This window comes from Elephas maximus, chromosome 25 (assembly GCF_024166365.1).
Source record: "Elephas maximus indicus isolate mEleMax1 chromosome 25, mEleMax1 primary haplotype, whole genome shotgun sequence".
Classification (NCBI taxonomy): domain Eukaryota; kingdom Metazoa; phylum Chordata; class Mammalia; order Proboscidea; family Elephantidae; genus Elephas; species Elephas maximus.
This window is the reverse complement of record NC_064843.1, coordinates 36,243,296-36,270,583: the sequence shown is the minus strand read 5'-3', so window position 1 is coordinate 36,270,583 and position 27,288 is coordinate 36,243,296. Positions and strand designations below refer to the sequence as shown.

The 27,288-nt window shown below is 50.2% G+C and overlaps 1 protein-coding gene across 4 annotated transcripts; it reads left to right on the top strand.

Annotated features, from left to right (window-relative positions):
- Positions 1-1,867: 1,867 nt before the first annotated feature.
- Positions 1,868-26,722, top strand: LOC126067387 (uncharacterized). 4 transcript variants are annotated; one of them, XR_007515394.1, is made up of 16 exons: positions 1,868-2,131; positions 3,667-3,804; positions 5,068-5,281; positions 7,321-7,425; positions 8,781-8,912; positions 9,926-10,010; positions 10,110-10,173; positions 10,570-10,655; positions 11,441-11,623; positions 13,947-14,000; positions 15,214-15,366; positions 16,440-16,507; positions 18,901-18,946; positions 21,469-21,532; positions 22,592-22,921; positions 24,265-24,341. XR_007515394.1 is itself a non-coding variant. In XM_049869196.1 (16 exons), the coding sequence occupies exons 2-16, from the start codon at positions 3,696-3,698 to the stop codon at positions 26,601-26,603; spliced, it is 1,476 nt and encodes a 491-aa protein (XP_049725153.1). In that variant the 5' UTR covers positions 1,868-2,131; positions 3,681-3,695; the 3' UTR covers positions 26,604-26,722. The 4 variants fall into 4 exon arrangements, 3 of the variants coding, with proteins under 3 accessions (XP_049725153.1, XP_049725152.1, XP_049725154.1); XM_049869196.1 differs by lacking the exon at positions 22,592-22,921 and adding an exon at positions 26,571-26,722 and having other exon boundaries at positions 3,681-3,804; positions 24,265-24,344; XM_049869195.1 differs by lacking the exon at positions 22,592-22,921 and adding an exon at positions 26,571-26,722 and having other exon boundaries at positions 24,265-24,344.
- Positions 26,723-27,288: the final 566 nt, after the last annotated feature.

The window sequence follows — 27,288 nt, the reverse complement described above, 5'->3', positions numbered from 1 at the left end:
GGCTCCAACTAAATTGTCCCCTTGTCACGGATTGAACTGCATCCCCCAAAAATATGTGTCAGCTTGGTTAGGCCATGATTCCCAAGTATTGTGTGGTTGTCTTCCATTTTGTGATTGTAATTTTCCTCTGTGTATAAATCCTAATCTCTGCATGTGGTTAAAGAGGCAAGATTAGATTATGTTAAAGAGACTTAGGGTGGGATCGTAACACCCTTACTAAGGTCACATCCCTGATCCAATGTAAAGGGAGTTTCTCTGGGGCATGGCCTGCACCCTTTTATCTTACAAGAGATGAAAGGGAAGTGAGCAGAGAGTTGGGAACCTTATACGACCAAGAAAGCAGCTCTGGGAGCAGAGCAAGTCCTTTGGACCCGAGGTTCCTGCACAGAGAAGCTCCTAGACCAAGGGAAGATTGGTGACAAGGACCTTCCTCCAAAGCCAACACAGAACACCTTCCCCTGGAGCTGATGTCCTGAATGTGGACTTCTAGTCTACTAGACTAAGAGAATAAACATCTCTTTGTTAAAGCCACCCGCTTGTGGTATTTCTGTTATAGCAGCACTAGATAACTAAGAAACACCTCCTGTTCTGTTTAGAGAGGCCAGACTTTGTAAGATCTCTATGCTTCCATCAACATCCTGCACTGTCCCGGGTGACTCAGATGAGGGAATTAATTCGAGAGCCTTTCTCTGCCCCAGGCAGAAGGAGGAACAGTAATTGGTAGAAATGTTGACACCCAAGCCACAGGAAGGAGGTGAGACCATGATCCTTTAAAACACCTTCCAACCCAGAAAGTGCATGATTTTCTGAGATTCTAGAAGAAGTACAGCCCATCTAATTAGTGCTACCATATCATATTAACATTAGCCAAAGTGAAAATTTCAGACCTAGCTAATACTGAACATGCATTTCCTGTTCAGCTGCTGTCTTCCAGAACCCACCATTCCACCATCAACCTGAGTCTCCAGCTGAAGAATGGGGTTTAACACTTGCCCTGACCACATCTCTGAATTGTGAAAGGAAAAGCACTGGAGAAAATCTAAATGCCATCTAGAGACAAGTCACACCCTCCATTGGACAGTATTAATGAAGGTCAATGCTGACCTAGCCAGCTGCACACACTCAACAGTGGTGGCCCCAGGATTCTCACAGAGGGCCTTTGCATGACAAAGCGGAGGCTCAAGATCTCAGAGCTGCATTGCATAGTAGCACCCAACTCCCCTTCACTGGATGGCCAGTTCCCTTTGGGCTGTGTGACTCTGAGTCTCAGTTTCCTCACCTATAAAATGGAAATTAAAATAACTAACTTTAAAAAATCTTTCCCATGTGCCACACCTTCACTGACATCTTCATGAGTTGCCTCATTGAACCTTCACAATACCCAAAAGACATAGGTAGATTTATTATTCTCATTTTACAGAGGTGGAGAGTGAGGCCCAGAAAGGGAAAGTAACTCGCCCATAGTCACACAGCTACTGAATAGGGTCGGTATTTGAACCCAGGCCTGTCTGGCTGCAGAGGCCATGCCCTTCATGACTGTACCACACAGAAATGATGGTGCGGAATAAGTTAAAACAGTGTATGTAAAAGGATGTTGGGAATGGCCACAAGGTGGTTGCCTGCCAGCCCCACGCCTCTGGCTCTTGTCTGCTCTCTCCCTTCCGCCCCCCCCCCCGCCCCCACATTCTCCCTCATTTGAGGTCTGTGGCTGTCACATCCTGTCTTGGAAGTTCCCAACCCTTACCAAGAGCTGGAGGCCCCACCCCAGGCCTCACAACACTGACGTCTTTACAAAGGAAAAGGGCTGGCCCCAAAACCACAGGAACTGCCCACTTGCTGGGGTCTATTGTCCCAAGTCCAGGCACAGAGCCTGTCCTGTGGACCTCAGTGACGGAACCTGTTGGTGTTGGCCAGAAGCCTCTTGCCACCCAGTGCCAGGAGGACTCCTTCCTCCACTAAGGAGCTCCTTTGAGTGACAAGACCTGGCCAGGTGGCTGGACTTCCTGCTCATGTGTCCCACCCACCCTGGGCTTCAGGAAAAAAAAAAAGCTCAGGTTATAAAAGCTGTGTCTTTCCGGGAAGCTGGAGACAAAGACCAAGAGGGTTTCTGGACAGGCCAGTTCTTGCAGAGGTAAGGACAAGGATGCCTACACGGGCATTTCTCAAGTAGTTCTTGAGCACCTATAACAATCTGGTGAACTGGTGCCTAGATTCTTAGTGGCAATGGATTTGAGTTCAAATCCCAGCTCTGTCAGCTACTGCCTGTGTGACATTGGGCAAGTTACTTCTCTTCTCTGAGCCTCAGTTTCATCATCTAAAATAGGCAAGATATCGAATGATCCCACAGTGTGGTGATGAGGACTCGATGAAGAGACGAAGCTTGTAATGCTCTCACCTCAGTCTGGTGCCTGCCCCATAGTAAGGACTTAAGAAGAAGTCGGGGCTGGTACTGATGATTCAAGGCACGGGGCGGAAAGGGCTGGAAGACGTGTGTGAAGTGCTAAGGGCAGGGAAGGAGGAGAGACCTGATTTGAGTGAGTTGATTGAGAAATGTGCCTGACAGAGGGACTCACTAAACACTGGTTAGATGAATTTAACATCAGCCTGGAAGCAAAGTATGAATAGCTAATATTACAAGTACAAACTTCGCAGTCTGAAATTCACATATGCAAATAAACAAATTGGATCACTGTTTTGAGCTCCTGTGCCACCAAGTGGCAAACAACTGGATGTTGCCAATTCTAGGTACCACCAGGATTTTCTCCAGCACTCCAGGGTAGGCTCAACCACTTAGAAGGTCTCCTTTCCCCACCCAGGGGCAATGGTTACACTTTGGGTGGCTTCTTCATGGGCATGGCATGGGGGGCCGGCGATGGCTCCTGGGTGGGCCCTGCTTATGCCAGCATCTGCCATGGAGATGTCTGCCTTGCAGTCCCAGGGGCTGCGCCCCCTGGTGGTGTGCCCTTGTCCACCCCAACAGCCCCCTGTCTGCAGACTCTGAGGCCCCAGCCATACTCTTTTGGCCCTTGGGCAGGACTGAGGTTAGGCTGATGGGAACCGGGATACTGATTGAAATAATACTGAAGTATTTCCCTACTGGTTGCTAAAGAGCCGTGGTTTTGAACCCTCCCAGGTGCCTATCCTACCATCCCAGGCACTACAGCACCTCCCTGCGAATCCCTACCCCCAGGACTCCTCAAGATCCAGAAAAAACAGGGTTAAAAGGGAGTAATGCATCTTTTAACAGCTCACAATATTGTCCAGCCACTTTGACAGCTCTTGTTGCTCACTGCTTGCTAAACGCTTTGTGCGTATTGTTGAATGTATTCCTCACCTCGACCTATGACTGTTGCCACTTTACAGATGAAAAAACTGAGGCATGGAGAGGTCGAATAACTTGCTAAGGGTCACACAGCCAGGCAGTGGCAGAGCCCTGATTTGAAGCAAGCCCCCGATGAGTCAGGTGTTCCAGGCACAGAGGGACCCACATACACAAATATGTGGTGATGTGAAGTGCAGGCTGCAGACAAGGACTAGCAGATTTGGAGCTGCGGGAAGACTCGAGGGAAGAAAAGCAGAGAAGTGGTTCTAGGAGTCGTAGACCTGGGAGACACAAGGCGCTGGTTCCCCGGGCAAGGACATCAAGGTGGCCCCTGCTGTTCCCAGCTCTGTGTCCACAGGTCCTGGCCAAGAAAATGCTGCCGCTCTGGGGGTGGTTGCTGTGCTGGGGGCTGCTGCCCCAGGCCCGAGGGGAGGCCCAGCACCTGCTTTTCCTGCGGATCAGCAAGGGTCAGCTAGAAACAGGTAAATTTTAGGGCGTGGGCTTCAGGCAGCAGGGACCCAGTACAGGGTGGGAAATGATACCACCTCTCTGCTCCTGGCCTCGCCTCCTCTGGCCTCCCCCTTGTAAGCCCCAGAATTCACCTTCTTTCACCCTGACCTGCCCCTTCTCTAACACTTGCCATGGCTTCCCTGCCCCCTTAGGAGAAACTCTAAGTTCCTCATCCTGGCGATAAAGCTCTGCATGTTCTTGTCCTGCTGGCACCTTCTGTCTCTTCCACCATGAACTTCCCTGACCAGGCCATAGGTTTCCCAGCTGCCCTGACTTTGCTAATGCTGTTTCTTCCACTTAAAATGCCCTCTTTTTCAGTACTGTGAATTCTGATTCATCCCCTAAGGCAAAGCTCTAATGACCACTCCGCTGGGAAGTCCTCCTGATTTCCCCAGGCAGGAGAGTCCTTCCTTCCTCTGGGCTCTCCTTTGAAGAATCCTCTTCTATGAACTTATGCAAGTGTATTATACTTGATACCCTGTCTGTTTATCTATCTGCCTGTCTGTCTGTCTCCCTATACTAAACCGAGCACCTTGGTGACCATCCACCTCCTACTGCGTTCACCATACTCCAGTCTCACTGGACTTTCTGTTTCGTAAACTCACCAGGCTCATTCCTGCCTCAGGTCCTTTGCCTGTTCTCTTTGCCTGCATTGCTTTCCTCCCAGATCTTTCAAGAGTAGATTCCTTCAGGGTGTTGGCATGTTGTGGGGTCATTAACCAATGACATAAAACAATGTGTACTCACTGTTTAATGAGAAGCTAGTTTGTTTTGTAAACCTTCATCTAAAGTACAATTAAAAAAAAAAAAAAAAAGAGTCGATTCCTTCCCTTCATTCAGGTCTCAGTTCAATGCCTCCTCTTCAGAGACGCCCTCTCTGACCACCCTATTTAAAGTAGACCTTCACCCCTGCCGTGTGCCATCTCAACTCCTGCTTTATTTTCTTTGTGGCACTTAACACTTTCGAAAATGACCTTGCATATTTATCAGATTGCTCAGTCGTCTGTCTCCCCACTAGAATGCAGACTCCATGAGGGCAGGAGCCTCCTCGCTCCTGTCCATGAGGGCAGGAGCCTCCTCGCTCCTGTTCCCTGAGCCCAAAAGAGCAGGCGCGTGATAAGTACCTGTTGCCAAATGACTATCTAAATTTCTGACTCCAAGCAGCCACTGGCAAGTGTTTGTTGAATGGCTGAGCGAAGGGTGAAGCTCCACACTGAGGAGGCTTGTGTCCTCAGATATTTCAGACCTGTTCTTGGAGCACCGCGTCCTAGACCGTGTGGTCAAGATGCCTGTGACGGGAGCCACGAGTGAAGGAGTCAGTGTCCTGGACCACCTGCCCTTTGTCAAGGAAAGCCTGTCCAAGAGCAGTGGTTTTGACCTGTCACTCATCGGGGACCTGCTCTTGGGGAAGAAACTCCTGCTGCTGGGGGAGCTGATCAGGGCAGGCGGGTGAGTCCTTGAGGCTGCCTCCGGGCTTTCTTGCCCCTCTGGCAGGCCCCATTTCCCTAAGCCTCGGTGTCCTCCCTTGTCAAGCAGAGCGAGTAATGCCGTCTTGCCTCACAGACCGGGCAGAGGCCTGGTGTCCTAAGAGGTTCTCTACAGCCTGGAAAGGGCAAAGCGAGAACATTTTTATTTTTCCTAAACCCCTGCAAGCCACTTGGAATCTTTCTAGGAGCCAAACCAAACTAAATGCCATCAAGTCAGTTCCAACTCATAGCGACCCTACAGGAGAGAGTACAACTGCCCCACAGGGTTTCCAGGGAGCAGCTGGTGGATTCGAACTGCCAGCCTTTTGGTTAGCAGCCATAGCTCCTAACCACTGTGCTGCTAGAGCTTCAAAAAAAAAAAAAAAAGCAGGGTCTAAATCAGGGATCTCAACCTGGTAGCCCTCCAGGCACATTCAGCCTACGCCTGGGTTTTGCAAATTTGCAGTGTTTTTAAAAATATCTTAATTGTCAATGAGGAAAAATCCAGGGTTTCATCAAAATCTGAGTTTCCCAATTCTCTCTAAAAATCAAAGATCTGGCCATATCGGCCTGACGTTGCATGAGGCAATAATTGGTGCTAGGACTATAGCCCATAAGTTGGTTCCCAGCCACCCCTCCTGCCTGGCCACCAAAGGAAGCTGAGTTGGAGACTCCTGGTAAAATAACCACGGATGTAAATGAATGATACGTGTTTAGACTGAGTCAGGAGTTTCTGCATGGTTCGTCAGTGCAGCCAGAGGCACTCCTCTGAACCCATCCCCCCACCTACATGGGCAGGTAGAGCCAGATGAGTCCTGAGATGGTGATGTCCAGAAGACATTTTCTGACAGGGATGAACCTAAGTGAAAACCTCGGGCACTGGGGCGGGTGGGAGCAGTGCCCAGAGAGGCTGGGGAGGAGGCTGCAGGACCCATCCCTGCCCCAGCCCATGCCAAGGCCAAGGCCACTCACTCCAGCCCCTGCCTTCTCACTGCCTCTGCACACACTCCCTGGCATGGGACATCAACTTGGGAGGGCTATGGTTGCCAGTGGCTGGGTGTCAAAGGAAAGCCTCTCAAGGTCCAAGCCATTCTTGAAAACGCTTCAGGGAGGCTCCATGCTGGAGGCGGGCACACAGCCTTCAGGAAGCCTGACCCAGTGAGGCATCAACGAGCATTTGCTGCTTGCTCTAGTGGGTACCAGATGAGTCCCCCACCTGCACCCAATGTTCAGAAAATACGTGAAGCTCTGTGCTTCAACACAGAGACCTAAGGCCACTGGAGGGAGCAGAAGGCGCAGGTGCTCCCTCCTGGATGCCCACACACGTGCTCCCTCCTGGATGCCCAGTGGAGCGCATGGGTCTGGTGGATAGTGCTGGGGTCACCAGCCATCTGGCTTTCTCTGACTCTCACGCACTCATTTTTATTTTGCAGAAAGCTTATGTTTGAATTCAGATAAGCTAGATGTGCGTAGACAGCTCCTCCACTGTATTCTCCCCATTCTGTGGCTGGTAACACTGAGGCCCACTAAGGGAAGGACTTGCCCAAGTCTGTAAGACATGGAGGCTGGAACTAGAGCCCACCATTCTGAGATGGCGAGGGTCAAGGGAAAGGGTTCCCCCAGAGCTGCCCCACACCTCCTGTGGCCTGCGCCTTGTCCAGCCAGTCCAGACATACACACTCCAGAGTTGCAGAGCCCTTGCCAGGGCACAGCCAGGGGAGCAGCCTCTCGCCCTGGCTTAGCTGACCCCAAAGGGAGCCAAGGGCATTGTGGAGCGGAAGAGGCCAATACCTACAGCAGAAGAATTGGGCTCAGCCAGGCCACACTCTCTTTGAGGCTTCAGTCTACCCATCAGCACAGAGAAGTAGATTGCACCCTACCATCTAACCAGGGGACTTCCTCAACCTGGTTCCAGATCCAGGGCCCAGTGTGTCCAGGCCCAGCACCCAGCTACAGGGGCCCCAAAGCCCAGCAAGGAGTGAGTTACTTCCTGTCCCTCATACTCCCCCATACTTCTCACAGGTTGGTCATAGAAGATGCCAAAGGCCCCGAGGTCATCCTGCAAATCCTGAGCGACAGCCTGCTGCAGGTCACGTTGCGCAGCAAACTGTACCTCTCGCTCCAGGGGTGAGTGCATGGCCGGTGCTTCCTCCCTACCCACTTGAGTCCCAGGCTGCCTGACCCCTCACTGTCGTGGCATGAAAGGCAGCCATGCAGGGCTAGCAAAGCCACCTGTCTCATGTCACCACGAGGGTCACAATAACCCTTGTCAGTCAGGTACATTTTAAATCCATCTTTACTGATAGGAAAACTGAGGCACAGAGTGGGAGAGGGACCTGCCCAGGATGATACAGGGTGCTGGCAGCAGAGGATGATATAAAGCCCTCTGACAGCTATGCCAGGGGACACACGGGCTGCCTGAGGACATGGGCAGCCAGGTAGATTACCCAGAATGATATGAGAAGGGAATGGAACAAGCTCCCCTTGTAGTTCAGCAGACCTGGGCTCCAATCCCACTTGCCATCTGGTGACTTGAGCAAGGGGCCCCCCTTCCCTGTTTCCTCGTCTATACAGTGGGGATAACCAGGTTCCCTACTGCATGAGGCTGTTGGGAAAGTTTACTGCTGCAGAATCCTAGAACGTGGGTGGCTGTGCAGACCCAGAGTCACAAACACAACAGCCAGCAGAGGAGGTGATCTTGAAATATTATTAAATGCCATTTAGGACTGTCCCTCCTCTTGTCTTTCTTGGTCTAGCTTCCCTTTTTAATAGAGAAAGTATATAAATAAACCCACTGCCATTGAATCGATTCCGACTCATAGCAACGCCATAGGTTTACAGAAGCAGACTGCCACATCTTTCTCCCGAGGAGCCGCTGGTGGTTTCGAACTGCTGACCTTTCAGTTAGCAATTGATCGCTTCAATATTAATAGAGATGAACACAAAAAATATTTATTTGATAGAGACGTAGGCACAGAGAAACATTACTCTGCTATAACGTAAATATATCACTGCCCTTATGATAAACCAAAAAACCAAACCCACTGCCATCGAGTCAATCTTGACAGAGTAGAACTGCCCCATAGGGTTTCCAAGGAGTGGCTGGTGGATTTGAACTGCCAGCCTTTTGGTTAGCAGCTGAACTCTTAACCACTGCGCCACTAGGGCTCTCTTGTAATCATACTGCAATCAAAATGCATCTTGATATTTGGCCTGGTGGCAATGTGGCAAGGAGTGAGGAGGGCCCATCTTGAGCTCACCCTCAGCCCCAGGTGACTGCCACCATGTAAAGATACTGGCCCAGTATTGTCAGAGCATTCAAGTTTTCCAAAGTATGAAAGTCATATTTGTAATGAAACCTCCTAGTTTTTTGCTTGAGCCCTCCAGGTACCCTGTGTCATCCTGGAGGCCACCACCTTGTAACCTCCAGCCTCAACCTGGGGCTGTGGCTTGGAACCTACCCAGATATGCTGTCCCTACAGGATCCTTCGGCTCAGAGTCATCAAGAACATCCGCATTGGGGTACGGCTAGAACAGACAGGGAACAAGACCAAGGTGGCCCTTGAGGAGTGCAACACCCCACCAGGATACCTAAGCATCGAAGTTCTGGAGAAGTGAGTAGCGGCCAGCCCCAAGCTTCCCTGGGCAGGGGCAGGTGCCAGGCCTTCCTGCACCAATCCTGCAGTGCAACCCTCACCAAAACTCAGGGTGGGGCTGCTTCTCCCCACCCAAGCTATTTGGAATGAGCAGGACTGTCAGGGACAGGTGGATCTCCAAGGCCATAGGCTACACACGCTGCCATGTTGACTGCCATAACCAAGAGCATGAGCACACCCAGGTTCAAAGCTTAGCTTGGCCATTTCGTAGCAATGGGCCCTGACCAAGTGATTTGACTTCTAGGAGCCTCAATATTCTCACCAGTAAAATGGGATCACTCACACTACACAGCCAGCTTGGGGTGGTTATGGGGAAGGGATAAGCTAACTCATGTGACCCCCCTTTAGCACAGAACCTGCCACATAAGAAGGCCACTATCTAGCATTCTTATATTAAAAAAAAAAAAAAAAAAACAGCGGACAAGTTGATTCCAACTCACAGCGACCCTACACATAGGACAGCATAGAACTGCCACAGGGGGTTTCCAAGGCTGTAAATCTTTACAGAAGCAGACTACCATGTCTTTCTCCTGAGATGTAGCTAATGGGTTCGAACCACCAACATTTCAGTTAGCAGCTGAGCACTTACCCACTGTGCCACCAGGGCTCCTTTCCTTATATTTACCCAGGGCAAAAGCCACCTCCTCTGGGAAGTCTTCCATGAAGCCCACTGCCAGGTGTGATCTCTCCCTGCTTGAAAATCCCAGAGACCTTTATGAGAGAGAGAAATAAAGAGACACGCAGAGAAGGAGAATCAGGAAGAAAGAAAGAGAAGGAGAAGAAAGTGAGGGAGAGAGAAACCATGAAAAGAAGAAAAGAACAAAAAAGGAAAGGGGGGTAGAAAAGGAGAGAGGAGAGGAGGGAGACAAAAGGTGGGGAAGGAAGCAGCTGCTCTGAACCTCCATGCTACACAAGCCCTGGAGGAGGAGTGTTCCTAAGCTCGGACCCCACTAGCTGTCCGTTGTCCCTAGAATGAACCCTCTCCTGGTGAATGCAGCTCTGGAGTTGGTGACGAAAATCTTGGATGAGATGTTGCCCTTCCTCCTGCAGAAGATGGTGAGTTTCCCTTCCCTCACCACCAAGGGGCATGACCCCAAGGAAGAGCCCTATGACCTCTCCCCAACCCTGTTGAGAACCCTCATGCCTTTCCTCCAGGTGTGCCCCCTGGCCACGACCCTGCTTAACTCGATGCTAGAAGACCTGCTGCACCTCTCTCTACGTACGTTGTCCCTGGCCAGGGCGCAGCTTGTCTGCTGTCCCCCTACTATGTGCCAGGCACTGTTCTAAGCTCTGGGAATATGCCAGGGAACTACACAGACCAACTCTGCCCATAGGGGTCCTCCTTTCTAGTTGGGGAAGAAAAGGGCAATACAGCTTGTGACCATGGTACACCATTTCCCTCCCTCTGAGCCTCAGTTTCCCAGTCAGTAAAATGGAATTAATCATAGGCCCAGTTATCACTCAGTAAAAGTCCACCATTATGAGAAACGCAGACAGGCCTAGCCCTCAAGGAGCTTTAAGCTAAGTGGAGAGGAAGAAGGGATTCTCCCTGCTTCACCGACTCCCCAAGTCCCTCCACAGGGTGCCTGGCCCCAGTTTCATTTCCTCATTGTAGCCCCAACCACCTCGGGCCCAGATGACTTCCAGTACTACGTCACCACCACAGAGCTCACAGATGAGGCCGTCATGATGAAAGTCCAGGTGAGCCTGCCCCTGGTCTGGAGGATGGGCAGAGAGGAAAATGAGATGGGGCTTCTCTGAAATGGAGGCAGAAAGGGGAGGAGAAGGAGCAACAAAAGGAGGTGCTAGACAAAGGAGGGAGAAAGAGAGAAGCAGTAGGGAAAGAGAATGGGAGACCTGCAGAACCGCAGGTGCTGACCACAGGAAGTCCTGCCTCAACCCTGGAAGCCAGGAGAGGCCACCGGGCTCCAGTGAGGGAGGGTCAGGCTCCAACAAGAGAGCAGTTGGGTCAGGCCAGGAGCTGCAGGGCCACACACAACGCTCCAGGTGGGAGGGATCCCCCAGATGGAGAAACGGAGGCCCAAAGAAGGAACAGGGTTGGCTGTGTCTGCCCAACTCTCCATCCACGGCCCTTCCTCGTTCCCATGGAGTGATAGGCTATGGGTCAGGAGGATGGATGGGAAGGACTTGAGTGGATAGGTAGGAGCTTTAACAAAGGCACAGAGAAGGGATGGGGCTCAAACGAGAGAGAGGCGAGGAAACGGGGCTCATGGGTCCAAAGGCTAGAGTCACCTCTTACCTACCATGTGTGGGATCTTGGGTAAGTCACTTCACCTCTCTGGACTTCAGTTTCCTCATCTGTCAAGTAGTGACAATGGTAGTTCTCATCTCATGGGACTGCTGTGAGGCTCAGGTGGATTGTGCCCATGCCCAGCACATAGCGAGTCCTCCATACATCAGCTGTAACCAATTATTGGCCAGAGAGGCTGTTCCCGCTAAATTTCTCTTCCTCCATTTCTCTGAAGCTTGTGACCCCGTGTGGCCCACACCAGAGAGCCCCACAACCTGACCACCTGCCTCCCCAGCCCCTTCCAAAATTAGCCCAGGGCAGCATGGCAGACCTGGCCTTTTGGAAGGAAGTCTACAATGATATCCTGTCCTGCCTCTATACCACTGAAGTGATCCGTGTGAACCCGCAGGACTCCATGGTGAGTGCTTGGGGAGAGGGAGTGGGGTGAGACACAGATTTATTGCTCTATTTTTCACATGAAGAAACCAAGGTCCAAATGGTGAAATGCCTTGCTGGGTGGGTTTAGGTAAGTCATTTACCCTCTCTGGACCTCACCCAGAAAACTTCTATTCTGCCTTGAGAATCCAGCATAACACTTATCCATTCATTTATGCAACAAGTATTTATTGGGGGCCTACTGTTTACTGTTTGTCAGGCCTTCTGTACAAAGGGTCCCTGATTTGTAGCACTCACAGTCTAGTGGGCAAAATAGAAACTGAACAAGAAAACAGTCTAAGTAAAATAATTCATCTTACTGGAAATAGGCAGGGCAATAGGCAGTAAGTTCCTGGTGGAGGTGAGAAGACTACCCTGGACACTGTTGTCAGGGAAGACCTCTCTGAGGAGGTAGCCTGAATGGTGACAAGGAGCCATACTAATGGAGGTCTGAAGGAAGAGCAAGCTCCCAGGGTCAAAGGGGAGGATCAAATGAGGAAAAAATGCAGATACATCACCGTTCAAAAGACCCAGGAGCTCCTCATCATACTCTGAATAAAGTCCAGATAAAATGCAGCTCCCAGGGCCCTGCAAGGCCTGGCCCCTGCCTATCTCTCCATGCCTGCCTCCTCCTGCTCTCCCCTCAGCCACTACACTCCAGCCACACAAGCCAAGCTTATTTTCAACCTCAGGGCCTTTGTACATGCTGGTTTCTCTGCCTGGAACACTCTTCCCTCCACTGTTGGTGTCAGTGCAAATATCATCTCCTCAGAGACCCCTTCCTAGCCTACTGTGTCTAAAGTGATCTCTAGATACATAAATAGACAGATAAGACATTTACACTTATATATATATAAAAATATTATTTAATTTATATATATTTATAAAACTTAATATTACTTATACATGTATATATATAAACAAACATATATGTATATGTTTGCATATATATATATATAAATAACCCATTGCCGTTGAGTCGATTCCAACACAGCATCCCTGCAGGACAGAACAGAACTGCCCCATAGGGTTTCCAAAGAGCAGCTGATTGGCTCAAACTGCTGACCTTTTGGTTAGCAGCCATAGCTCTTAACTACTGCACCACTAGGGTGCCCATATCTATATCTACATCTATGCTTATGCCTATGCCTATGTCTATATCTATACACACATCCATTTTTTACTTTACTTATCCACTATCTCCCCCATTACAAGGGCAGGGACTTTGAACTGTGTACTGTGTGAATGGTACATAGTGGATGCTCAATAAATATTTGATGGGTAAATGAAATCCTAAGATCCATATTTGGAAGAGGTAAAAAAAAAAAAAAAAATTTTTTTTTTTTAATGTTAGTGCCTTATTTTTTGCATAAGAAAACCAAGGACTAGGTGGGGAAAGTTACTTTCCCAAGGTTGCAGTAGGATCAGGACTAGAGCCCAGGTGTCCTGCCTCCTCATGTCATTCTTTTCATCTGTGGCAGTTAGAAGTAAACCCAGCAATTCCATGTCTACAGAAATTCTTGTACCAGAGGGCAAGGGTGCATGTGCAAGGCTGTTCTTTGCAGCTTCACTCATTATGGGGGTGGGGGGTAACATAGGTGTCCATCAGTAAGAAACTGGCAAAATAAATTAGGTCAGGGGCATACAGTTTGGAATACTATGCAGCTGTTTTAAAAAACGGAACTGTTCTTTATGTACGGAGGTTAAGAGAAACAAACAAGGTACAGGACTACATGGTTAGAATGTTCCCATCTATTCATGACTACACGTATGTAGAAAAAAATCTGGCAGGATATGCTCCAAATTGTCAACAATGGTGACCCCTGAGAATAGGATTCAGGGACAAAAGGGAAGAGGTGTTACAGTAGATATTTTTGTAATGTTTTCTACAATTATTTGTGATTTTTAAAGACCAATGGAGCATAGATAAATGGATAGAAATGTGATAAAGCAAGTATAGGAAAATGTTAAGAGCAGAACTAGGTGATGAGGATACAAATGCCCTCTAAAAAAATTCTTTAAACTTTGCTGTCTGTGTCGGAATCGATTTGACAGCACCCAACAACAGCATATGTGTGAAAATTTTCTTGACAAAACATTAGGGGAAAATTCATCAAAACAATAAAAAGTTAACCTTTCCAGATAAATCATGATGAAAAAACAGCTGAATGGTTCTTCTCAGCTGAGACCGACCCGTTGTGCAGGTGGTGCATAGCATTGGTGAGAGTTACGTCTCAATGTTCCCAACTGGGTCCTCCAGCCTGCTCAAGTTTCCAAAGCCCACCACACACTTTGCTCTTTTCCAGGCTGCTGAACTCATTCAGCTGTTGCTGCTGAGAGAGCTGGAGCCAAAGCCCAAGGTGGGTGTGTTCCCCAGCTTCTCCCCCAACACCCTGGCCAGGATCTCAGGAAAAATTCTGGGATGAGGGGCTAGGCTGGGCTACATGGGCCTGTTCCATTTGGCCAGGGTTTCCTGCTACGGACTCTGCTAATCACAGCACCTGCTTCACAGGCGTTGTAAGGATTAAACAAGTGATGCAAGGAAAGCACTTTGTTCAATGCCCGACCTAGGTGACTGTGGCCACGTGGCCATCACTAATAGTCATTACTGCACAAGACCCCACCCTGCGGCAGACCTAGCAAGACAGACAGATGTGCACACAGTGGATAACAGCAAGCAAGCCCCTTCATGTACCTTGACTTAATCCTCCGGCAACCCTGCACTAAACCAAAACCAAACCCACTGCCATCCAGTCGATTCTGACTCATAGTGACCCTATAGCGTTTCCAAGGCTGTACATCTCTACGGAAGCAGACTGCCACATCTTTCTCTCCCAGGGCGGCTGATGGTTTCAAACCACTGACCTTTTGGTTAGCAGTCGATCACTTTAACCACTGCACCACCAGGGCTCCTTAGCCCTGCACTACCACCCCTTTTTACAGGTGAGCAAACAGAGGCTCAGCAAGGTCAATTCACTTGCCCACACTGACATCGTCCAGTAAGGAGCACAACCAGGATTTGATCTCTGTCCCCTGACTCCAAAACCCATGGTCAGTCTATGACAATACCCTCTCTCCAAAGGCTTTTAGAATATGGCACCTGGTGGACAAACAATAATGATAAAAAAATGATAATGGCTGACACAGATATAGCATTGCTATGTGCCAGGTTCTATTCTAAGCTGTTTACATAAATCCTCATTTAATCCTCACGACAACCTTATTGGGCAGGTACAATTGTCACCCCATTTTACAAATGTGAAAATTGAGGCACAGAGAGATTACGACAGTTGCTTCAGTCCACACAGCTTGTAAGTGGTGGCCTTTCACATCTGACTCCAAAACCTATGCTTTTACCTGCTGTTCATGCCCAGGAGAAAGAGGACATAATCCCACCTAAAGAAGCTCAGGGAAAGTAAGTGACCAAGGTCACACAGCAAATGACTGCAAAGCTAAAGTGGAAACCTAAACACCCTGGCAGCTAAAATGCTCTTGTTCCTATCCTCCAAGCTGGGGGCCAAGGAAACCCATCTGCTGCCCCTTCTTGTACCTTTTCTGTTTTAACCTCGTCAGGCTTCTACTCGGTCCAGAGCAAGCATGGGACTAACCATCAGCACCCCTGATCCTCCCACCATCCTCCTGGACAACCATATGGCCACGGTCACCCAGCCAGGCTCACTGGTGCTCCTGGGGCCCTGCAACAACTCCTCTGCTTCCGTCTCCTGGGTGAGTGAGATGAGAACTTCTTTGTTCCACGGGGGGCCTAGGTCAGCTGTGAGGGCGGCCCCGGGCCTGCTGACTCCAGGCTGAGGGCAGAGTAACAGGAGGGCAGCAGCAAGCCTCACCGCCACATGGTCCACTGAGACTTAGTCAGTTCACACCTGGACAGCTGACCCTGTTGCTAACACATTAAAATATTCAGACACCTGCTCCCCGAGTTCAGCCCCAGTGCTTCCCAAAGGCCTCCTCAGCAAATAGTTTCACCTCCAGGACCATCTGGTGGGTGCCCTTGCTGGGCTGGTTGTTAAATCTTTTGTCTGTCTTCCCTGGACATTGAAAGCCCCTGCCCACAGACTGGGGGAAGTTCAGAGCTCTGTTTGTTCATGGAGGGGATCAATGGGTCTGTGTTCCTCTATTCCATGGGAGAAGGTGACCCAGGCTGCAAAGACACAGAGGGCTGGGCCCTGGAGAAATTCTGGAGAAATACAGCCACCAAAAGTTTCAACTTCTCCATTCTGAGACCCCTTGGGATTCCTATTTCCCATTCCATGGGCCTTGTAGTTGGGAAGGAAGTGCCTTGGACGAGGGAGCACTTGGGTTCACCCTGCCATCCCAGTGTGGACAGCAGGTTCCTGGGATCCTAGCGGGCTTGACTCTGTAGCCAGAAAACCCAGTCATCCCTGACTGTTGGTGAAAATTCTGTTTCTAACTTATAAGGTGACCATGTCAATTATGGGGGCCCACAGACAACCTCCTCAAAACCAAGGGGTCCTCTGGCTTCCAACAACAGTGATTCTACTGCTGAGTGGTTCTCATTGCAAAAGGCTTTCCCTCCACTGAGCTGAGTCCCTCCACTTACACCCAGCCCAGTTTCTGCTACCCTCCAGAGGCACCCACACTATCAAGGTCTGAGCACATGTGAACCAACAGCCAGAGAAGGAAATGTCCAGAGTGGGGAGGAGGGGCACAGGATTGGGGGCAACTCTGGAGGGGTACTCATGGGGGTGGAGGTGAAGGAACTGCCTCTGGTTAGAATATAAATCCTTCTCCTCTTCTGACCTAATTTCAATTGTTCATAGAAACTGCATTCGGAGGCTATGTTTTCCTCAAGAAACCGGAAATTAAGTATCCAATTCAATCCAAACAGGTGATGTTTTTGACTTGGGATGTTCAGAAAAAATAAGATGGCTGATGGAGAGAAAAAGAGAGATGGGACAAGGGAGAGCGTGGTTAAGAGTGGAGGTTTCCATGCCTGCTATCTGCTTGGGACAGTGGAACAGCATGGCTTGTGGAAGGAAGGAGGGAGGGGAGCCTAAAGTTAAGGCCAAAGGCTTTGGTGTCAACAGACCTGTGTTCAAATTCCAGCCGAGCCACTTCCTAGCTGTGCGACCTTTGGCACACCACACACCTCTTAGTGCCTCTGCTCTTTCATCTGTACAACATAGATGATACCTTCTTCACAGTATTGTTATGAGAATTCAATGAGCTCAAGTATGTGACGTCTTTGGCAGCGTGCCTGACACCCTGCCAAATGGCAGCCAGGTACTTGGAAGAGGAATGAGGGTGAAGGCAGGGTTTCATTGATTAAACATTAAGACAATGTGAAATTCCCCCCAGCTTGTCCCCAAATGCTAGTTAAGAGCATGGGGCCAGTGCCTAGTAATGGGGTAGGATCCAATAGCTATTCAATATGTCTTTGTTAAGGCATAGCATGAGCCAGCTCTATCTAAATAATCCATGTCAGGTCTTCCTAAAGCACCTACTATGTACTGAGCCCTCAGAGTGCTTGGAGTGAGTTCAGGGAAGGAAAAAAAAAAAAAAAACAGGATTCCCAAGGTATTATTCCCATCAGAGTGTCAGGTGTGGTCAAAAAGCATTCAGGAACTAGCATGCCCTCACTGAAATACCTACTATGTGGCAGTCATTGTGCCTAGAGCTTTACATACCTGGTCTCTGTGCCAGGACCTCACAGCACACTTAAGGATAGATATTACTAGCCCCATTTAATAGAAGAGGAAACTGAGGCACAGTGAGGGGAAGTGGCTTGTCCTAGGAGGACAGAGCTAGGATTTGAACTCAGGTCTGTCCAATTCAAAAGCTTCTTATCCTGCTTCTGGGACAGATTACCAAGGGCTGGAGTGATTAGAAATGTCTATGTGACAGAGGAGGAACCTGGGTGGGACCTGGCTATGTGAAGGGAAAAGGGGAGGGTGTAATGGCCTAAAGCTTGGTTGGCAAGCACGCAGCCTGAAGGGACCTATTGCCCTTCAATGCACCCCAGGGAGACAGCTCTAATTAATTCCAGCACTCTTTCTCACTGAGCTCAGGGGCAGCCTCAGAATCCTGTCCAACACAGCCTTTGCCAAACATATCCAGTGCACTCAGTGACATGCACTTTTCATCTTTGGTCTAAAAGAAAGAACAAAGACAATTGACAGAATGGGCAGTGATGGGGGAGAGAACCAAGATTAAGTTCCCTCTTTGGAATGACTCAGTCATCGTTAAGGCATAGTCCCCTTGTTTCCTCTGCGGCCAGGCTGGCAGAATGTTGGCATGGCGTGGTAGCCATCTATGTACAAGGACAGCTTAAGGCTGAGAGGAGGGCCCAGAGTGTCTGAGACACAAATCACCAGCTCAGCAGGTGGGTAGTCAGCCAGCTTGGGGCTGCCCATGCAGCAGACATCGTTTGAGAATGCCTGGGGACAGGCTTTATGTCTTGAGACCCCAGAACCAAGCTTGTTTGACTGTTTTCCAACCGGGGGTCACAGGGAAGGCTCAAGGGGCTATCACAAAATCCTACTGCTCCATCTTCCCTGGGGGGCGCCTTCCAACTGGGGGCCTTTAGCCTTATAGTAGGTAAGTCACTTTGGCAAGTGACTTACGCTCTCTGAGCTTCAGTTTCTCAATCTGTAAGAGAGCGCTATTGTTAGATCTGGGGGTGTCAATAGGATAAAATGTCACACACAGGTAAAGTGCTTAGCACTGGGAACAGCAAGCACTCAATATACACTAGTTGTTATGACCATGGTGGTGGTGGTGGTAGTTACTTTCATCACCTGGAGCAAAATAATCTAGTGTGGAGGGAGCTGGGGGTGAGGGTGGTTCCAAAAAGACTCCAAAGGAGAAGCCTGGTGGGGACACAACAGACACAGGGTCATGGCAATCATTCATCACACACGAACAGTTGTGAAACAACATGATTGTGACAATTAGACAAGACGCTCCAGGCCTGTGCCTGCACACAGCAGGCATTCCGATTTATGTCAGCTGCCATTACTATTCTCGAGCTTCATGCTCTCAGCCCTTTGACACTTCACATTTGATCCTCACCACAACTCTGAGAGCAAATGGGTCTGGGAGGAAATTATGCCTGTTGTGTATATGAGGGAAGTGAAGCTCAGAGAGGTGATGGTACTTCCTGGGGTCACACAGGGATGGGGAGCAGAGCAGAAGAGCCCAAGTGCTGTGACTCAGCTCACTGAGCACCATGCCCCACAAACACTGCTATGACCTAAAAGAGTGATCTCTTTTCTCTGGTAGTGCCACGATCACCCTGGGCTCCTACCCCGCTGACCTTGTGAAGCAGGTGAGTCTCCTTCCTTAGCCTTGGCCTCCCTGTGGTCCTGAAGGGCCCATGAGCAAGCCTAAAAAAAAGGCCCTTGTCACTGAGATTGAAATTCTCATTCACTTTCTATCACTGATCTCATCTTGTTCTGGGGTCTCCATGCCCGTTGGTGGGGACAGGAGACACAGGGACATTTCACCCATTCATACACTTAACAAATGTTAGTTGAACACCTACTATGTGCCTGGCCCTGGCTTAGGTACTTGGGATGTATCCCTGCCCTCATGGTGCTCACATCCTAGCAGGGTGAGGTCAGCTAATAAACAATAAATGTAAGTAAATTACATAGTATATAGGAAGGTAATCCTAAACCAAACCAGTTGCTGTCAAGTTGATTCTGACTCATGGTAACTCCATGTGCTGCAGAGTAGAACTGTGCTCCATAAGGTTTTCAAGGCTATGACTTTTCCAAAGCATATTGCCAGGTCTTTCTTCCGAGGCACCTCGGAGTGGGTTCAAGCTGCCAACCTTTCAGTTAGTAGTCAAGTGCTTAGCCATTTGTGCCACCCAGGGACTCCAGGAGGGTGATTAAAAAAAAAATTGCTGTCAAGTTGATACGGACTCATAGTGACCCTATGGGACAGAGTAGAACTGCCCCATAAGGTATCCAAGGAGTGGCTGGTGGATTCAAACTGCCAACCTTTTGGTTAGCAGCCATAGATCTTAACCACTGCACCACCAGGGCTCCAGGACGGTGATAGTGCTATTGAAAAGGGAAAAGGTAGAAGGGAGTATGGGAGTATGGGGGACAGGAAATGTGAAGTGGTGGGAGGGGGCATTATCATATAGGGGGATCATGGAAGGTCCCATTGAGAAGGTGAGATTTGAGAAAAGCCTCGGAGGAGGTGAGGGAGGGAGCCTTGGGGATACGTTGGAAGTGGTGGGCCAAAGGCCCCAAGGCAGCAGCGTGCATGATGGGCTCAGGGAATAGCCAGTGTGGCTAAAGCCAAATGAGTGAGGGAGTGTGGGAGGAGGGTGAGGCAGACAGGTGACAGGTCTGGGCCATGCAGGGCCTCACGGTGGGGGGCTAATCTTTCCTCTGAGTGTGACGAGGCTCCTAGATGGTTCTGAGTAGAGCAGAACCCCTCTGGCCATCCTGTGGAGAGCAGACTGTAGGGAGCAAGGATGGAGGCAGGGAGGCCAGCGAGAAGGCGGGTAGAGAGACCCAGGTGAGGGCTGGTGAGGCTCGGCCCAGGGTGGTGGCAGTGGAGGGCGTAGTGCTCAGGAGCAGGATGTATTCTGAAGGGAGAGCTGACAGGGTGCCCTGAAGGAGTGGAGGTGGGGAAGGAGTGAGAGAGAGCAGTTCAGGATGACACCGGGAATTTTCAGAGCATTTCCTCCTCTTGGTGGGAAATATTTAGCCGACTCATAGTTTGCACCCCCAGCAGGGCTGTGTGTCCCTTCTCCAGGTTTCCCCACCCCATGCTTCTCTGTGCCCACATGCGGCCTGCGGGTTTCTGGTGTAGGGTCGTTGGTCTTGGCCCTACCTGTCCTTGGGGCACTGCACTGCTCCCACTGTTGACAAGTCCTCTGTGGGTGGAACACATGGTCTCTCCCCCCAGAAGGTTGTTCCTGCTCCTGTACTAGCTGAGCTTCCACGACCCCTACCTGTCCCATGCCTTTTCCCACCCTAGGGACATCCCACCACCCTCCACTTCCACAGGAGTGTAAGCCTTCTGTTTTAGCCCTAATGGGGGAAGGCTGTAAGAGGGAAGACAGAACAAAGAGGGATGAGTGAGAACATGCATTGAGAAGCGCTTCAAAAACATCCCCATTACACCAGACCTGGCTCCATCCTTACTTCCACAGAGTCCCAGGGACAAGAGGTCAAAAGATCATCTGCCCAGGTCTCTTCTGTAACATCACTAGAGGGTGCTTATCCAGACCAGGGCCGCCATGTACAGTTGGACAGGTCGAGCACTGTATAAGGTGCAACATTTCAGAGGGGCACCATCCACATCACAGACAACGCAGATATGCCTGTTTATTGCTGTTTCCCAACAGACGAGGAAAGAGTGTCTTGAAGAAGGGTAGTCTTTTTCTAATCTGCCCAAATGGGTTGGGACAGGCCTGATCAAGACCTCTTGAACACCCCTGGTGATGGGAGGCTCACTACCTCAATGAGCCAATTCCTGGTCCTATTATAACTATCCTGGCATTAGAGAACTTCTCCATGGACTGACCCAAAATTGGTCCCTGGCCAGCTCTGGCCCTGGGGTCCCTCACAGCAACCAGCTTCCCTTCCCCAGGGCTGCCCTGCAGAGATGTCATCGCAACTTAGGATCAGGGTTTCTTTTTTCCAGGCTCTCAACCTTCCCCAGTCACTTTATTACTCTTGTCATTTGTCTCCAATGTCCTTTAAAAGTGCAGTCCCCAGGACTTCTCCTGATCCCCTGTGAGCTATATGTTGGGGCCCCCATCCCTGTGGTCAGAATCTGCCGGCCCAGCAGAAGTGACCTGCCTGTTCCCTTTATCTGTTGTAGGAAGAACATCTGAAGGCCTCTCTCTCAGAGCTTCTGAAGAGGGTATTCTTGGCCCAGTACAACGGTGAGCTATGCTGTTTCTCTTTCATGCCCTGTGTACCATGTAGCTTGGGGCAACACCAACGATGTCCAGAATGTCGGCACAGACAGCTGATTTCTGCTTTGTCCCCCAGGGTAGGTCAAGCAGAGCCACCGACAAGGCAGATGGAGGCAGAGTAGATTCTGGGATCCAGGGTGTGGTAGATGAGGGGGAAGGGGCTGTGTGTGCCCTCCTCTTCGCCTCCCCAGCAGCACTTGAGAAGTGGGGCGAGTGGCCCAGAAGGACTTCTTGGGGGAGGTAGAATTTAGCTTTATGGAATGTCAGGACAACAGGGAAGAGACCTCAGAGGGGATGGAGCCCAGGACTCAAAACTCCAATGCTTGCAGGGGCCAGGCAGGTAACGGACCAAGGGGAACGGCCCAGCCTGTGGCAAACTGCGGAGACGATGCCCCACCTTAAGTGGGCAGCTAACACTCAGCTTAATAGGATGTTGCCAGCAAGGCAAAAAAATTTTTTTTTCTTTTGAGAGATGCCAGAAATCTGAACTTTTTGAGACATCACTCCTTTCTTAAATGTCAACAGCAAATTCAAAGTTTTCCAGAGCGCTATTGTCTTGGTTTGGGCTCCCTCAGAGGCAGGTTCTGAGATAACAGCGTGCAGGTAGTTTTCTGGGAGGTGATCCTGGAAAGCAGAGGGTGGCGAGGAAGTGAGTTCTGTAGGGGTATAGAGCCTCAGCTTCCTCGCCTGACCCAATTTGTGTAACTATCACATAGCAATCAGGCCGTCCTCGTGATTATTTGATCAGTGCCTGTGTCTGCAACCAGGCTGAGCTGCCCTAGGACAGGGACTCCCCCTGTCTTTGTTTCCCGTTGTGTCTTCAGCACCTTGTCCAGTGCCTGGTGCTCAGGAGGCACTCAGGAAAAACAGGAAGGATAGATAAACAGCTCAGACTTTAGACTTTAGAAATAACCTGGCCAGTTTCAGGTGCTCCCCACTCCCCGCCACACACACACAGTTCCAGAGAGGTTAAATGACTTGCCCAAGGTCACACAGCAAGTCTCTGGCTTCTTCCTTCCTTGACAGGTTTTTCTCTGTGCTCCAACTCAAGCACTCATGTTGGGACTGCAGAGTGAGGCTAGCGGAGCAGGTGGGGGCTCGAATGCTAGCCAGGCCAAAGGTTTGGCACCCTCTCTGAGGCCCATGGCAGCCAGGGAAGGCTCTGGACATGAAGAAAGCAACTTTGTGTTTGAGAAGAAGAAGGTGCCAATGGAGGGTCCCACAAAGTGGCCAGAGAGAGAGAGATGGACAAGGATGCAGGGACTGGGGAGGAAGGGCCCCACCCTCACCAGTTCTCACGACTCACCATGGGCAGCTCACTTGACAAGCGCATCTTGGATCCTAGGCCATGGAGAGGTACAGCGAGGGTCAAGAGATGACCCACAGGCTAGGCCTGGCCCAGATAGCTTATACAATCCTGCAGGGTCTGAACACCAGGCTGATGCACTGCACAACGCCAGGGTGCTATTCACACTGGAGTCCTCTCTGTGGGCCTTGGAGTCTGTCCAAACGCTCCATCAACAAGGTTGGGGAGAGAGGACAGACCCAAAGCCGCTGAAAGGACCCCAGAGGGCTGCCTGCAAGAGGCCACCTGAGGGTGGGCAAATTGCCAGGGGAGAGGCTCAAATGTTTGTTGAGGAAGAGGGCTCAGGGGGTCAGAAATGTGGAGGTGGGGTATTATTAACTAAGGGCATCAGGGAAGGGACAGCTAGCCTTGGCACAGAGAAGACTGAAATGAGGGGTTGGGATGCTGGAGCTGGGAGGCTGATGAGGCGGCCTCTGCAAGGTCTGGGGATAGGTGGGGAGGCCAGAGGCCCCCGTCCCTCTTCCTCCATGCCACCCCCACCTGCCTAGGCCAGAATAACACGTAAAGCCTGCAAGGATATCAGATTCCCCCTGAATCCAGAGTGATAGGGGTGGGGGCTGCTGGCGCAGAGGAGGAATCTGGAGGGGCCAGGCCAGTCTTCAAGGTTAAATCTCCAAAATTCACTTTGCCAAAAATCAACCTGCTGAATGGCTAATTCACTGAGCCTCAGTTTACAAAATGACCAATTCTCTAAGTTCACCAAATTTGCCAATCTACCAAAAACTTACTCAAAGAGCTATTTTTTATATTTTTTAATAGATATGGGTATATTCATGAATATTTTCCTTCCTTGATATAGTCAATGGATATTTTTTATTAATATAACCAAATTTCCAGTGTTTTAAAGGTAATTTTCAGTTTATGCTGACTTCTTTCTAATCCTTTTTTTGAGACATTTTCCATTTCTACCAATATTTTAGTGTTTTTAGAAGCTTTTCAACAATTTCCCTCAATTAAACAAGAAGAATAAAAATCATTAATATATATATGTAAAAATCCTTCGACAAATGGAATGTTTCCTAAAACACTACTGAGAAGAATATATTCATGTCACTGAATATATTCAAGAAGAGTTTCCCTTAAGATAGGTTTGTAGTAAATGAATAAAGTGGCCATTTGGGGACTTGGCTTTCTGGACTGAAGCAGCTTGCAAGTTCAGGGCTCCCCGATGGGGCTGGGAGATGGTCCCAGTTGAGAAAACGGAGTCCTTTCCCTGCTCTGGGCATTGGAGCAGCAGGGATCAGCTGGCCTGACCCCACACCACCCCTGCCCTGCACTCACAGAGAGCCCTGCCCACTAGGGCACTGAGCTCCCCTGCCCACCTCTCTCACAGAGCGCCTCAGAAAACAAGACCTCCCACTGCCCAACATCAAGGGCATCTCCTTCGACCAGGCCCACATGGACTCCTCTGAAGTAAGTGCTGGGGTAAAGGGTTCTTCCTGAGATGCATGCGGAGGGGTCATAGCTAGAAGTGCCTTCAATCCCCAGACACTAGAAGACACCTTCCTGCAGATGGAAATGCTGAGGCACAGGGCGGAGGAGGTACTTCCTATGTGCCAGGCCCTTTACCTACCTATCTCATCTCCTCTTCACAGCCATCCTAGATGTGACTCTCGTTTGCAGATGAGGAAACTGGGACTTTGAGGGGCTACATGAATCCCTCCAAAGGCAGAGCCAGACCACAGGGCTCACTGAGAGCTTCAGTGTCTTATACAAGGGAGAGCCTTCACAACAGTCCCATAAGTTAATGCTGTTATTTTCCCATCTTACAACTGAGGAAACTGAGGTTCTGAGAGACAAAAGAACTTATCCAGGATAGCAGAGCTGGGATTACAACTGGGATTCATCTGACTTCAAAGATTGTACCCTTACCCAGACCACCCAGGTCCCTAAAACTTGGGTGCCCCAACCCCCAGAATAGGGCTGTTGTTTCTGCAGCCTGCTGTTGTGAGCCACCAATGGTTGGGAACTACAGCCAGGGAGATAAGATCTGGCCAGAGACCAGAGGGCAGAGAAAGCCAGTGAGGAACCATGGACAGTCAGGGACCTGTCAGCTGTGAATCTGCTCCTGAGGCCCGTGTTCCTCCGCCCTCTTCCTTCTCGTTGTGGGCCAAATCTGAGGAGGGGCAGTGGTTGAGGAAAAGGAGGTCAGAGGGATATGGCAAGGCTTAGAGACGCCCTTCATTTCTTCGTCTCCCACCTTAAAAGGACTCTCACTCTTAAACAACACAGCAGGAAGGGACTTCAGGGGGGTGAAGCAGACAGAAAATCAGACAGAACTGAGTTGAAGGAGGCCCTGCCACCTCCTGGCTGTGTGACCTCAGGCAAGCCACTGCCCCTCTCTGAGCCTGTTCTCCTTGGCTGTAAAATGGGGATAAGGACGGTTCTCCTCATGAGCTGGAGTTAAGGGCTCCCCTTTACAAACACAACGAACTGTTAGGAGCGCAGATATCACCCAGTCCCACTCCAGCATGTGACAGACCGTGGCCCAGGATCCTACACATAAAGTTCCAGAGTCAGGACCCTCAGCTTCTGCCCAAGCCTGGACCCAGGACTCCCAGCTGCCAATCTGGACATTCAGGAGACACTAGCAACCTACTTCTAAGAACCAGAAGTTACTGTGCAGGAGAGGGCAGGAGGAGAAGTGCTGGTTTGGCTCATCAAAGCTCCAGCCCCTGGCTGTGCTATTCCCTGCAGGTCCCTCCCTGGTTCAGCCCAGGGGGACCTTAGCAGGAGGGGAGGCTCACACACACTCGGGGCGGTGGTGGGGAGCTGGAGCTGCTCTAAGTGGGCCTGTCAGCTCAGGGTGCTGCTCAGGTAGGGCAGGGTCCCCTCTATAGCTCTGAGTGCCAAAGAGGAGCAGAGCCAGGGCAAAGCCAGAGCCCTTAAACCAGCAGCTGTCTCATAGCCAGACTATTGGAGGCTATGGGTGGGCTCATTCTCCTACTCCTTTATTCACTTCTAGGCTGCCTTGTATTGTTGTGCAGGTTATATACTGCAGAACTCCAGGGTGTACCACTCATGCCGTAGTTTACATGAACAGTGCCACCTGGAGTTAGGCAGTGCACAATCTACACATCTGTACATGGCTGCTCTGATCGCCCATTCATTCATTCATTCATTCACTTTCATTCATTTATTCAACATATGTCACTGGCTACTCTGTCTCAAGCCCTGTGCTGTGCAATGCTGGGATAAACAGATGACTTAGACCCAGTCCCTGAACCCTCCAGGAGCTCCCCCTCTGGTGGGGAAAGCAGATGCAGGGGCAGGCATGATCCAGGCAGCAAGGCTAGATCTGGCAGAGCTTTGGGCGTTGTGAGTAGAAGAGTTGGGCAGGAGCACCCTCTCTGGGCAACCCCAACAGGATCAATCCTACAGAGGCCCCTTGCTACACAGGCTTTCAGGAAGAACCCCCAAAGACTTGTCTGTTCGTTCCCTCACAAACGTCCCTAAGACACCCCCTTCCCCTCTGCTCTGCTCCCTTGTCCAGTCAGTCTCTGACTATGCTGACTTGCCACCGAGGGAAGGCAGGTCCTCAGGACACATATGTGGTCCCTCTTGGGAGTGGCAGGAGCAGCCTCAGGGATAGTGGGCAATGAGGACGAATGGGGAGCATCTTTCTGCTTTTATCCACAGGATTACATGCTGCTGACCGTCCCGGAGGAGTAGCCAGTTCTTACCAAGGGCCAGCCCGCCCCGCTCAGCCGCAACTGCTCTGGACCCTTGAGAGTCCAAGGAATGACTACAGTCATGATGGAAAATCCCAGTTGCAATAAAGATGATTCTTGCTTGGGAAGGAGTCTGGTTCTGAGTTTGCTAACGGGTTCTATAAGGTGGGGATGCTGTTTATCTCCCTGATATTTCCTGTTTGCCTTTGGCCCCTAAGAGAAGTACGCTGAGTTCTGAATTCAGTGCCTCCAGGAAGAGACATTCCTGCTGGAAGCAGAGAAAAGGCATGTGAGTTTCTAAAGTCCAGGACACAGGGGTCATCAGCACAGCCAGGAAATTCTCCCTGGTCTACAGGGAGGAAGAAGAGGGAGGCAGGAAAGAGGAGAAGTTTCTTTCTTTCCCTCAGAAAGGGGGAACCATAGAGGCCCCAGAGATATGCAGGAGCCCTGAGTGCAGAGGAAAGGGGCTCAGGAAGGTAGGTGACTGGTCCCCCAAGCTGGGAGTCAAGGTGGGTGAGAGTGAGGTGGCTAGGTGTGGCGGGTGGCAAAGTGTTTTTCATTGCCCTAAAAAAAAAAAAAAAAAAAATTTTTTTTTTTTTCATGGAGAAGGGTCTGGGACAGCTTTCCCCTAGCCCCACGCCTGAACTTCCCAGTGAGCAGAGAAAGACAGAGTAGCAGAGGGCCTC